Source organism: Gavialis gangeticus, unplaced genomic scaffold (assembly GCF_001723915.1).
Source record: "Gavialis gangeticus isolate Ggan-Ray unplaced genomic scaffold, GavGan_comp1, whole genome shotgun sequence".
Taxonomy (NCBI): domain Eukaryota; kingdom Metazoa; phylum Chordata; order Crocodylia; family Gavialidae; genus Gavialis; species Gavialis gangeticus.
In genome coordinates, this window is record NW_017729025.1 from 38,759,224 (window position 1) to 38,772,751 (window position 13,528).

A 13,528-nucleotide genomic window follows, 5' to 3' on the forward strand; every position below is an offset into this window, starting at 1 on the left:
GACGGGCAGCGCCGCGCCCAGCCCCGCGTGCCCGGCTGCTCCGGGCGGCCTGGAGGGAGGGCGCGGGACCGCGGGCACGTTGCGGGTGGGGGTGATGGGGGCCGGGGGCCCGCTCACACGCCCGCGACGTGTCCGCCCCGACAGGTGAAGACGTTCGGGCCCCTGGGCAACGAGAACCAAGACAGGCTGAGCATGTACATGGACCTGGTGGACGGCGTCTTCCTGAACAAAATCATGCTGCAAATGTAAGTGGGCGAAAACGCGCGAGTTTCCTGAGGTCCAGCCTTAAACTCAGTCGGCCACAACGGCAAGCCCGTCTCGGCTCCTCGTCCTATTCAATAGGCCCTTTGGCATCCTGGGGACAGATTACATCAGGGCCCGTGAATGAAGGGGCTCCTGGTTTGGGAAATGCTGTGTGGTTTCTCTTGTGTAGTCTTTTGGGAGCCGACTCGACCGCCATTAAAACCTTTTGGGTGTCTCGTATAACTTGCAGAGGTGGGTGGGAAGTGTGCTGAACGGTGAGAGAAAATGTCACTTCCTCAGCTTGGACCAATCTCTTTCAAATTGGCTGTAAAAAAGTTGAAAAAAGTAAATGAATGCATTTTCTTTTTCTTTTAGTTATTTTTCTATGTGTGAGTCCCCTGGGAAGGTACGTTTCAGTATAGATGAGGAAATGAAATTTCATCTCATGAAACTTTAATGTAGGCAGGGTGGCACTTTGCTGAAGAGCAGCATCTGAAGCAGGTTCAAATAAAGTTTCCAATAGTATAACTTTTTTTCATTTCAGGGGAAGGTTTATCATGTCACATTAACAATATAAATAAGAAACATAAATATTTTGGTCTGGAAAAGCAGACCATTTAATTTATCTAGCTTGTTTTCTTTCTTTTATGTGAGCACTTGGTAAAAAGTTTGCAATGCTAATCTAGTTTTGACCACATCCTTTCCTGTTGCTGAATTTATCGTGTGCATGTTCTGACAACCTGTCATAAGGCTTTTTCTATTTGGCTCTGAGCATACAGAATACATTTCAGATAAAGAATTTATATGGAAAGAAGTTTTACCGTTAAGGGCAGGATTTTCAACAGTAGTCACTACTGACCACACTGCTCTCACTGGATTGAACTGCTATTGACTTCTAAAGTTAGGCCAGCATTGAGCACCTAAATGCTCACCTAAACTTCTAGTTGGGAGCTTATTATTTTCTGAAAGTGACTTGAGAGTCTGTGCACACATCTTCCCCGTCAAGGTATGTGCTATGAAATTTGTGGCGGGGTTGCTTCATCTCCTGTTTGCATTGTCAGGAACAGACTTGATGGTACTTTGATCAGACCCAGTATGGCAGTCCTTATGTTCCTGAGCCAACTGGATGCGCTATCTCAAAAGCGAGCTGAATCCTTGCTGGGTCGCACATTACTAACAATGAAGGTTCTGCACGTGGAAGTTAGTTCCCAGTTCTGCTGTAGTCATGGCTATGTGAGTCGGAATAGAATCCGGCTTCTCCTGAGTAGTCTTGCTGCAGCATTAATTGAACTATAAAATGAGTAAAGTCTTATTTGAGATGATTCCAGAAGGAAATTCTCTGTCACTTTTCAGAACAGCACCTCTCCAAATAGAATTTACAGGATTAGAGCCCAAACAATACTGTTAAAATGACCTGAACTGTGTGAGAGTGGTAGAAGATTTTGATTCTTGGCTCTTTTTCTGAGAAGAATTGCCTTGCCAAGCAAGTAGAGCGCTGTAGCTGTAATGGACCTTTAGTGACAATAACTAAGCAGACTAACAGGAAACAATAATTTAAGGAAATTGTTGGTAAAAAAATATAGAAGATTTGGTGTATTTAAAGATATGAGGCACATCCGGAAGTGTGTGGATGTTTTGTTCCCCAGGAGCAAGTAGCGGCAGTGCGTCTTGTGCCACCGCTACTTGTTCCTGTGGAACACCCATGTCACATGCACTCTGATGCCTGGCAAGTTGCTCTTGAGTGGGGTAGAGGAGGCTGAGGTCAGCACTGGGCTGGCCCCACCAGCCTTGGCTGGTCCTGGGGGCCTCCTGGGGCTGTAGCTGTCGCAATTCTGCCATGTGGAGCCTGGCTGGCAGCTGCACCATGGCCCTGGGTGGCCCAGCTCCGCTTTTCAGCAGCACACTGGCCAAATATGTGTTGCACCATTTTGTTTTGTTTTTCTGTGGGTTTTTTTGACCCCTGGATATCCCAGTGGAGCACACACTCGGGCAGCGCACCCTTGCAGTGCAGAGAACACCAGTGTCACATACCACACAACTACACTTGTCTGGATGTGCCCAATTAGAACAGTCTTAAAGTCTATTTAAAATAAACCCATAATCTCAGCTGCTGACATTTCTTATTTTTCAGTGGCAGAACTTCATCAGCCATTGAAATGTAGCCACTGAAATGCAGCCACCTCTAGGGTGGTTACATATAACTATTCACTGGTATTTTGGAAAAGAAGGTGAACAGTAACATTTGAAATTGTAGAGGGAAAAGGATTGTGGCTGACTGCATGTAGTTACATGCATGCAGGTACGTTAGTTAGCATATGGTCAGGATACCAACCATACTCTTGTGAAAAGCGTCGTGGCATTTTTATTGACCACAAACAGTCCAGCCCTTCATTTTAAACGAGTGCAGTGCCAGCATTACCATGGAACATGTAGGTGGGGGAACACTAGCATGCTGTAAGTTTTGGACTAAAAAACTCCTCTGTTTGATTAAATGTAGCAGAAAGGGCTTTCTTTTTCCTTTTATAGGTGACTTTGGCAAAGCTCTTCTAGTGGTACCTTAGAAGCAAGCAACAAAAGCTTTCTAGTGAGTGCCCAAGACTTTCTAACTTAGGAAAGAGCGCTGTTGCATTTATGTACGTGCAGCCCAGAAAACTGCTGTCTGACCTTCACTCTTAGCCAATCTTTGGAATTTACAATGCAATTACTGCTTGCCTGTAAATCAGGCAAGCCTTTCTAAGGGTGTTTCTGCCCTACAAAGCTTTCAGTATAGCAAAATAAATGTTTTAGAAATGCTTGCTCATCAGTTCTTCAAGCTCTGTCAAGGGCTGGTTTTAAATACTTGGTTTAAGATCCTTTCATGCAGACGTTGTGTTTGTCAAGGTCTTGGACAAATTTGATAGTATACTATGTGCCATACTATACTTTGAACATGCACATAGAGGATGTAATATAGTAAAGAGCTGGAGTCCTTTTGTTAGACAGGTGTCCGATCAATCAGGTAATTCTTTCCTTGTCAATTTTGTTTGAAATTGTTTAGCCTTCAGGCAAAATAACCAGTTGACAGAGGTGTCTGAACGCAAACAATACAGGCATGTGACTTCACACTTTAATGTCAGTTAGAGTTTTAGGATGTTTTATGGTCTCATGTAACTGAAACCTTTATCGTTTTGCTGCAGCTAAACAGATTGGTCTTGGTGAGCAAGTAGAGTGCACAAGTGAAGACTTAACACACAAAACAAAAGTCTCTGTACAAAATTTTGCCGTAAGTTGAGGCTGCAGCTGTAGATACATAGGTGACTGTTGACCTCTGGGTCATGGTGTACGCACAAGAGGTCTAGTTAGATGTGTCTGCTTGTGGCTAATAAGTAGAGGTCTCCCTAAGTTGGAGGTGGGCACCTGATTTTGCAGGGAAATTGCGGGACCAGCTTCCATTTTCGTGGGCTGATCATGGTGGCCCATGCCACGCCTCTGGCTAAGGGATTCTGGTGGGTCCCACCCCTTGCTGCTGATTGGCTGCAAGCGCGGTCTGTCACGTGGCCCCACCCCTTGCTACTGATTGGTAGCCCTCTTAGCCAATCAGTGGCAAGGGTGGCAGCCATCTTGGGCTCCCCTTTGTGTGGACAGTCCCCCCTCCCTGCATCCCTCTCTGGTGGGCTGCACAGCCAGATCACAGTGCCTACAGACACTTTGAGTAGGTTTTTTTATTGAGGATTTTGTGGGCAATGCCAGATTTTGCTATTTCCATAAAAATCACGATTTTGGTTAGGTACCTATTGATAAGCCCAGTTCACCAGTGACACAGTTGTTACAAGTTTCACAGATCCGTATGTTGTCTGAATTGGAGTCCAAATTTACAGCATGCTGCTTTATTTTTTTTCACTTCGCTTCCATCCTCTGGATCAAAGCTTCTTCATGTTGAGTTGTCCCTCCAGATCGGATGGGATTCTGTGCGCTCCTCTCAGCTTTCTACATTGATGTTGAGCCACTTCATATCATTTTTACGCACATTGTTGTACCTCCATAGGTATTTCTAAATATGTCAGTTCTGCATGCTCCAGTACCTCTGTGTTTGGTATTCTGTCTTCCCACTTTATTTTCAAGATTTTTCGCAGACATCTCATGTGCAAGCTGTTCAGTCTCTTGATGTGCCTAGCACAGTGTTGTTCAACCTTTTTTCACTTGCAGACCCCTAAAACATTTTGAATGGAAGTGCAGACCCCTTTGGAAATTTTAAATGGAGGTGCAGACACCTTTGACTTGTAAGTGTGGGCATTCACTTACTTTTGATTGATCATAGTCATCTTTTGCAGACCCCTTAGACATAGTCTGCAGACCCCCAGGGGTCCATGGGCCACAAGTTGAAAACCACCGGCCTAGCATATATCGTCCATGTTTTTGAACATTAAAGCAGGGATGTCAGCACACAAGTCTCACAGATTTGCATCTTCGCATTAGCTCGGTGGGCAAAATATGGCTTGTGGGCTGTATCCACCCCACTAGTTGATTCTGTCTGGCCCGTCAGGAGCCTGAGGAGGGAGGGCTGTGTCCCATGCTACTGTGCTCTGTCACAGCCAGGTCTGGGCCAGGCCCCACAGCAGACACTCCTTTGTCTCCCACCCCCAACCTGGTTTCCTGTTGGCAGTGCAGCTGTGCAGTCTTGGCACTGCAGCTGCTAGCAGCTGGACCCGTACAGGACTGGGGTACGATGCAGCGTGCTGAATAGCTGGCCCATCTGCCCACCTGCAGTGATGAGCTGCTGCAGCCACAGCACCACTAAAAGGAGAGTCGGTGCCAGCCATGGTGGGGGGAGGGAGGGAAGAAGGAGGAGGGGGCTTGGCTGAGGGCAGCCGCCTCTGGCCTTCCCAGTTGTGTGGCAGCAGAGGTTCGTTGCAGTGGGAGGGATGGATGGTTGGCATGCTGTGTAGCTCCTTGTCCCATGCAGGCCTGGCTGTAGCGGTAGCGATGCAACGGCCGTGCAGCACCATGAGGAAGCTGGGGTGGAAGGGGAAGGGGAGACAGAGGAGTCTGTGCACTGCCTGGCTTGGCCTCGGTTGCAGTGTAGCAGCATGGCGCAGGGCAGAGCCCTTCATTAGGCTCCTGGCAGCAGCCGGTCAGCCAGATAGAATCAGCTGGCATCTCCCCAGCCCCTCCTCACAGATCGCCCCCCTTCCACAGCCCTCAACAGTTCACCAAAACTTAAGTGGCCCTGCAGCCCAAATAATTGCCCACCCCTACCTTAGCTGATAGTTTGCTGTTATTCCATGCATGCTATAGATACTTTATTTTAGAAAAAAATCATCCTGTCAAGTAGGGTCTAAGGCCAGTTTGTTGCTCAGAGGTTTGAGTCAGGGATACAGTTGAACTCAGTAAGCTTTTGATTGCCGGACAAATGTAGAGCTGTGACTAAGCTGAGCAGGCTCCACGTATACCATCAGGCTGTGGTTTTTAAATACAGTGGCCGTATTGTGCCCTGTGCACCATCTGGCATATTGGAGAGTGCGTGAAGGACCACAGTAGTGTTTTGACTGCAGGGATGCATTTTGGATGGCTCAGACGTCCTTATGGCAACTATACCATCCTTGCAAGATCTTTGGTGTCTTTCCCTTTTCTTGCCTGTCCAGGTCTTCCAGCTGTAGGGAAGGGGGCAAGGTTAGGGCTCTGTCTTCACTCCCATCCTTTTTAGACAGCTAATATCTATAAAAGGTCTAGAAGGAAGTAGAATCTGTGTTTGCAGGCATATGAAATTGAGCCATTGTGTGCACTATCCTACATGCTCAGGCAGCAGTTGGCCATAGCTTAGTTCAGTATGCAGTGCTCTATCCTGTGCTAACATCTTCGCATCTTTTCAGATGCTTCCAAGTAATGCCAAGCACCTGCTCTGTTGGGCATTGTGGTGACCGACTGACTCAGGAACCCAAGTCTCATTTTAATAAGTGACTGATGTACTTAGTCCCACTGAAAGTCACTGAGACTTCTATTATGCTCCCAAATAATTTTTTAAAATATAGCAAAGGTGTTGCAGGGCTAAGTGGAGCAATGGAACCTTTAAAAAACTGGGCTTAATTATTTTTGTTATAGACAGGCTTCTGCTCCTGTCCTAGAGTGTAGCATACCATAACCTAAGCATGCACACTGGATAGGATGAAGCCATACTTCTGTTTCTGCATCTATAATCGTTAAAAATCAATGTTATAGTCTTTGACTATGTTGTGCTAAAGAGTAAAACAGTGAATTTATGGTGTTTGAGGCTGTTTATTCCATAATTTGTTAGTATAAGGACAGAACCTTTGGATTACCTCTGAGTGTACTTATGTTAAACCAGCATGCTTCTTAGTAGGGAAATTTCAAAGAAGTTTTTTTGAGCTGTGACTTTTTACAGGCAGTTGACTGTCACTTCCTGGTATGAAATGGGCACATGATGACACAGAGCTGACTGCCTTGAGTGTAGTGATTGCTGCTGTGGCAGGAATACGTTTTAGTATAAGCATATTGCTTAAGGCTTTAACTTCATACAGAAGATCCTTATTGGGAAGTGGTGGTCTCTAAATATTTGCATGTTGACTTTTAAAATGCTACACAGCTGGACTGGAGCATTTGGTAAATAGCCACAATATATATACTAGGAATACATTTCACAAAAGCTGAACTTGCTGTAAATGAACAAGCTTTTTCAATTTCAAGTGCAGTTTTCAGATTGTATAGTATTGCCAACTTAGATATCTTCTGCCATCTCCACATGTGTGATAGGAACATCAAATATGATTTTGGACTTGATGTAGCTTTTAGGGTGCAGCAAACAGCTATTTATAATTGGGACAGTATTATTGAGAAACACATCTCTACTACTATTTAAAGGATTTGAACTGAGTATTTGAATATTTATTTTGCTGTTAGGCCATTGTTTAGCATCTAATTCAGTCCTCCTTGGCTTCTGCCATTAGATACTAAAGAAGAGGAAGTCTAAAAGCTATGACATCAATATCTCTTCTCTGGTGTTTTCAGTTAAGTGAATTACTTCCAGGAACAAAGTGCAGGCAAAAGACTACAGGAGATTCCCATTGGCAATAATACTAATACCTGGTATATTTGATTGATTTTTAACACTTGATAAACCTCTGACCCAACTGGAGGACTTCCTACTTGTTTGTACCGTTTATTTGCTACAAATTACTTAAGCAAGGCTTGTCACTTCAGACTTAAAAAAGAACCTTTTCGTGTAATTCACAATCTGTTTTAACTGGCGTCTTGTCTCTTACGCTGTTTTCCAAACAGGTTCTTGGTACTATGAACCCAAAGCATTAAAAAATCATGACTCAGCCCTTCATTTTCCTTCTCAAAAATTGTGAGAGTGGCTTAATTGCCAAGTTTTTTGGGGTTTTTTTCAAATAAAAATAGCTGTTGGTTCTTTCTTTTTTATCTTTAGGTGACACTTGGGTCACATTTTCAGGCTTTGCTCTGCATCACCTGGCCTCCCACCTTTTGTTTAAAAATTGGGAATTGAGATTCTAATGTATTTATATGCCGTCAAGAACAGAGCTTTAAACAAAACATCAGATATCCAAGGACTTAAGTTAAAATTGGGAAGTGCAGACCAGGGGTTTCCAACTCATTCATATTGTGGGCTATGTTTTAATACAGCAATTCTCAGGGGCCACTTCATAGTTTCATACCTTCTAGGGTCGGAAGGGACCTGAGAAGATCATCTAGTCCGACCCCCTGCCATGGCAGGAAAGAGTACTGGGGTTAAACGACCCCAGCAAGGTGTTCATCTAACCTCTTCTGAAAAACCCCCAGGGTAGGAGCCTGCACCACCTCCCTTGGAGGTGTTTAACAGTATATGAGATCCAGGTTGTTTTCTGCATAATCTGTTGCAAAAGCTGCTTTTAATACAATTCAGTACCTGGAAACAAGAAAGGGGGCTGGTAATGATATTCTTTGTAAGTGGTTCATTGTCTCTGGTTTGTGACCCTGAGTCTTGAGTTAATTAAGAAAAAATATTTCTATGGATTTTGTCTCTTGTTGCACAGCTTATTCAACCTCTCGCTGTCGTTGAACATTGTTTACCCTCCCTGGCTTGACTCCAGTTATTGTTATTATAGGTCAAGGTTTACCTTTTAGTGTGGTGTTTTGTATAAGCTGTGTTCTCCACCCTTTTTCGCCTTTGCTTTTTTTTTTCCTGTATTGAGTTTGTTTCCCTTAGGATTTCTTGTATCACCTTCCTTCCCCCCTTTCTTTCCAAAGTTCAGCCATTCTATCATGTTGTGATTTATCTACCCTTCCTTCCTTGCCTTCCCTAACTGCACATCTGAATGTACCCACGTGCGTTGCATGGAATCCTTCATTTGCAGGTTAGTTTCTGGTTCATTTCAGCAGGAGTGGGCAATGGCCAATGGAGTGCTTCACTGCCTCTTGCCCTTGAGATCCAGTAGTAGACCCCAAACTGTTTTGTTTCAGTCTTTCTGATCCTTCCTCCCCTTTGATTGTCCCTGGATTGCTGTGGTTCTGCACTTACTTTTAGGTCTCAGACATAGAAGCCAGCCCATTCACCCACCCTTTTCATATCCAGGCAGCCAAGGATGACTGTGGTTTTTAAACTCTAGCGAAAAAGAAGGTGGGAGCAGTGGCAGCAGGGCAAGCTACCTTTTCTGCTGAAAGCAACACGCTCGTACCAGACAGGGGTGTTGGGTAAAGACAGTGTACTTTAAAAGCTCATTTCAAATACCAAAATTACTTAACAGCTTTTTTGCAGGTGCTATGAACACCTGGCATTCTTAGGTGCTCATCCCACTACTGATTGGGCCAAGAAGCAGAGCTGGGTAATACCAGGAAAACTGGGATACCTAGTTTTCAGGAACCAGTCATGATCTCCAATAGCAGCTCTCTGTGATTTCGCCTGTTCATCTTCTGTTGTATACCTTTAGTATCAGCATTTCCATTTATTATACAGTAAGGATTAATATTTCATAAAAGTCTTCTGTGGTGACAAGCTGAAAAGCTAAGAGGCGTTATTGTTTTGGTAGAAGGAGCTGGTTAACTTGCATCAGGTGTTTTCGAGTCGCATTGTCATTCCTTGTGTATCAGACTGATAGAATTACAAGTATAAAAGATAAGCAGCTGTCAATAGCAGTACTTCATTCATTGTTTTATTATGACAGGAGAGAGATGCTAGACAGCCAAAACCAGTGTCTTTCTCTTCCTGATCATAGACTTTAACTTAATGGACACTGGCTGCTTGATAGTAGCACAGTGCTGTAATGCTGAGAGAGACTAATACACATGGAAACAAGCAAACTTCAGGCTACCCCTTCTCGTCAGCTTCACTGCTGTACATTTCTTCCTTTTTTTTTTTTAGCTTCCCAATTTACAGTAGTGATCTTGAACAGACATGCTAAGCATCCAGCTTTCTTCAGAATTGGACTGTGTGTCAATGTCTTTTTAGAGATTTCATCAGGCTGGCTGATCTCTATATAAAATGCAGTAGTCTTGACATGGAGAATCCAAACCGTAGTGCAGCTCACAAATCCTATATTTGTCTTGTGGTGCTGCCTAGACATTTAATCTGTCTAAATAAGTACTTGTATGACCTATTGAGCCTAATGGTCACCCTGCACTTGTGTGTTTCTGTGGTGTCTGGATATGTACTACTTGTGTCCATTGCAACAAAGAACTGACATGGTTTTGCTTACAAAAAAAAGCTTAACTTCTTGGGATACTTACTTAAATTTTCAAACATTTTTAAAAATAGTAGATCAGTTTCCCTTTTACGTGTCAAAATCTGAATTCAGGCTTTTTTCTGGAAGAGTTCTTATTACCTTCATTAACAGCCAAAGCAGAGCACTGCATGCTGATACCTATGTTGTGTAGGAGTTTGATAACATTCTTTTATAGAGGAAGCGTATGATATTTCACTAACGGATTAGCAGATAAAAGTTGTCGGTTCCCTTTTAAGATAAATTGAGGTGTATACATATTAATGTGTATGTTCAGATTTGTTAATCATTTGCTTTTTTTTCATACTAGAGGTTCAGGCCTTGTATTTTCTCTTTTTTTTTTAATGGAGTCTAGCTTTCCTCCTCCTCAATTCATGTACCTTTGTTTACATTGCAGTCGCACCTAGAAGTCCCAGTCAGCATCCCTCTATACTGTTCATCCATAAAACATAAGGCAGTATAAGGCTTCAGTTGGTAATCTGATTTGACCAGATGGGCAGCAGAGCAGCAGAAAGAGAAAAAAAACAAAACTAGCCTGTTTGTCTGTTTAAAAGAACACCAGAAACCTACAACACTTAACTTTATAGACCACCAAAGTCTGTCTATAGTAATCTTACCTAAACCTCTCTAAACTGTCAGGTTTTAACTGTTGCCTCTATGTTGTGCCTGACCTGTATAACTTGTGTCTAAATGAGCTTAAGCTGTTTCCATCATGGACTGTATTCTGTGTGTAGACACAAAACTTAAGTATGCTCCTTGATTCATGGGTGGATCGTGGTGGTGGCATGTTGCCTGAAAGAGATGGAGCATCTTGAATTGCCTGGTAGGATTGCTTAAAATGAGCTACCTGGGATGGTTCTGGCCAGGGTGCCAAACTCTCTTCCTGTTGTTGCACAGATACAAAGGCAATGTTAAGTTGTTGGTGTGCATTGTAAGTTTGTATTTAATGTACTGAAATATTTTCTATTTGGATATTTAAGAGACCCCTTTGTGTTGCTGTAATGTTTAAGGCATACAATTGATTGATTACTCAATAACTAACTTTTTTTTTTTTTTTTTTTTGGTAGAGATCCTCGGCCAACCAACCAGCGTGTTAACAAACACATCAATAATGACATCAACCTCCGAGTCCAGAACCTTACCATCTTAGTCAGAAACATCAAGACTTACTATCAGGTGTGTCTTCTTGCTCTCTTTGCTTTTATTGATACTTTGCGATAGTTGTAGTGTTTCTTTGCTAGTACAGAAGCTGGTGGTCTGTTTAAAGAAGCCTCCCACAGAAAATTCGGAGGAAATTGTGTTCATGTAAAAACATGTTCAGCCTGTATAGCCAGTCCTCTGTGATAGTGATACAGTAAACTTCTGCAGTGGCTCATGAGCGGTTTTTCAAAACAAAAGACAAGATGGAATTTGAAAGTTATTATAGTTTATACCACTGTATAGTTAGTCAGCCCTTATCCAGGTTTTTTAAAATGGTAGTGCTGGTCTATATTTTTATTTAAAACAGGTAACCCTGCTTGAAACAGGTTGCTTGTAGAAAACTTGGTCTCTGGAGAAATTTTCTAATTTGTAAAGACATGTTGGAAAATAAATCCATCTGTTAAAAAAAATAATAGCAATTTATGACTTTTTATAAGTTTGCAGGACAGACTTCTCATTGTCATGCGCTTGGTTAGAAGTGCCAAAGGATTAATTTGTTCTTTTGAGCATCCCTTGTAGCATGACAGTCCTGAATATCTTGTGAGTATTCCAGTTTCCTGTTTGTAGTATTCTTACTGCAGCCTTTTGAATTTACTGTGCGACTTAGAATTTAATGGCCCAGTCCATGGAGTGCTGAGAACCCTAAAGTCAATTTGTGCAAATAATTTGTTCCTCTGAGCAGACAGATTGGGTATGGGAGAAAAGAAATGTGATTCAGATTTGGGTAACATGATATCTGGGTCCTGGTTGTTTCTGAGCTGTTTTTGTTATAATCATAAAGTTGGCACAACTGTTCTGTATTGTAGAATCACAGGAAAACTAGGCTGGAAGAGACTCTAGAATATCATAGAGCCAAACCCTGCCCAAAAAAGCTGTCTAAAGCATCCTAGATATACTTGTTTTGCTGTTATTTTTAACAGGGAGAAGTAGCTGAGCCTGCTGATGGAAAATTTAATAAAGTTTTTTCCATATTTGAAAGAGAAAACATACCACTGCTCTGTAGTCTACTAGTATATCTCACTAGCTGAGCCGTGGGCATAAGCAATTTGTAAACAATATAGTAGCAGGAAATTAATTATTTTGAGTCCATTCATGAAAATCTGTTGTTATAGCAAGGTTAATAAATTTTAATACTCTTGCATCTTCATTTTACATGTAAAGAACTTGTTTTTCTTTGTTACATCAAGGTCTTTGGGACAAATCCAAAGCCTCATTGACAATAAAGGAGAGATTTCCTCTTAAATAACATAACGTGGCCTTCAACTCCTTTTAGTTTGGGTGGAGTTAAAGGCTATCTGTGTAGTAACCATATTTTCTATATGTGATTGACACCAAGAGAGTGTTGTCACCTCTGCTCTAATGGCTCTTGTTGTTCTTTGAAGAATTGCTTGAATTTTAAAAAACTATCTAGCTAGTGGTTCTCAACCTTCTTAGACTGAAGACCCCCGTGCATAACTTTTGTGAATTGAGCAGCACCCCATTTTGAAAACTATTTGTGATAGTTCTTGCCTCCTTGCAGAGGGGCCAGGTAGTGAGGACAGGGCAGTGGCCAGGCAGCGAGGACCCGTGCCCTCATAGTACGCCAGAAAGTCCTGACACCTTGGCTGAGAATCACTGACTTAATGTAAAAGCTACATTAACGGGCATTTTAGTAACTGGCATACACTACTGACAGGAATTTCTGGCCGGCCGGCTTCATGCGGGGTGAGGGTAGTGAAGATTGCATGCGGCAGCCACCATCCTGTGCTGCCGCTGCTCCGTGTGTGGCTGCCACCACCCCCAATCCCCACTCCACGTCTGGCTGAAAACCCCTGCCTCAGGTAACTGGCATTTTTAGATTACTGGCACCCCCCATTCCCCACTCATGCCAGATAGCAGAGCTTTTACTGTATATCATTTTAATTAAATAATGGCTGGCTGTTCCAATGTTTTGCCAAGGCAGCTCAAGTAGGTAGTTCAAGGTGTATTGGAGAATTTTGCTATCTGAAACTCTTTGTGAAAATTATTGAAAAAAGCCTTCCACTTTTTAACCTGCTGGAATTCTTAAGTGACCTGAATTTATGGTTACGACAGTCAAATAATGTAATTTAATAGCTAGGAGCCTAGTGTGTGGCTGAGAACATCTAATCAATTGCAGCGGCAGTTTGGAAGTGAGATGGGAGGTTCCTGACAAACAATAGAAGAATGAACTGCTGCTTCCTCAAAGGGAAACAAAAGCTTTAAAAATACCATGTTGGCCTTGGTGCTTTTACCAAATCTGGTCTATCACTAGTTCTCTATTTATTTGGAAGAGTGTTTCTGAAGGGGAGCAAGAGTGATATTCCTGTATGATTTTATCATCAACGGGCAGTGGTGGATGACGTTAATCCAAAGGG

The 13,528-nt window shown here is 42.8% G+C and overlaps 1 protein-coding gene across 1 annotated transcript in view; it reads left to right on the forward strand.

Moving 5' to 3' along the window:
• CCDC88C (coiled-coil domain containing 88C) overlaps positions 1–13,528 on the forward strand; it is a 214,516-nt gene that overhangs the window by 19,991 nt on the left and 180,997 nt on the right. Inside the window, exons 2-3 of the mRNA XM_019519909.1 lie at positions 10–245; positions 11,021–11,129. Coding sequence (XP_019375454.1) covers positions 10–245; positions 11,021–11,129 — 345 coding nt within the window. The remainder of the gene's footprint in view (positions 1–9; positions 246–11,020; positions 11,130–13,528) is intronic.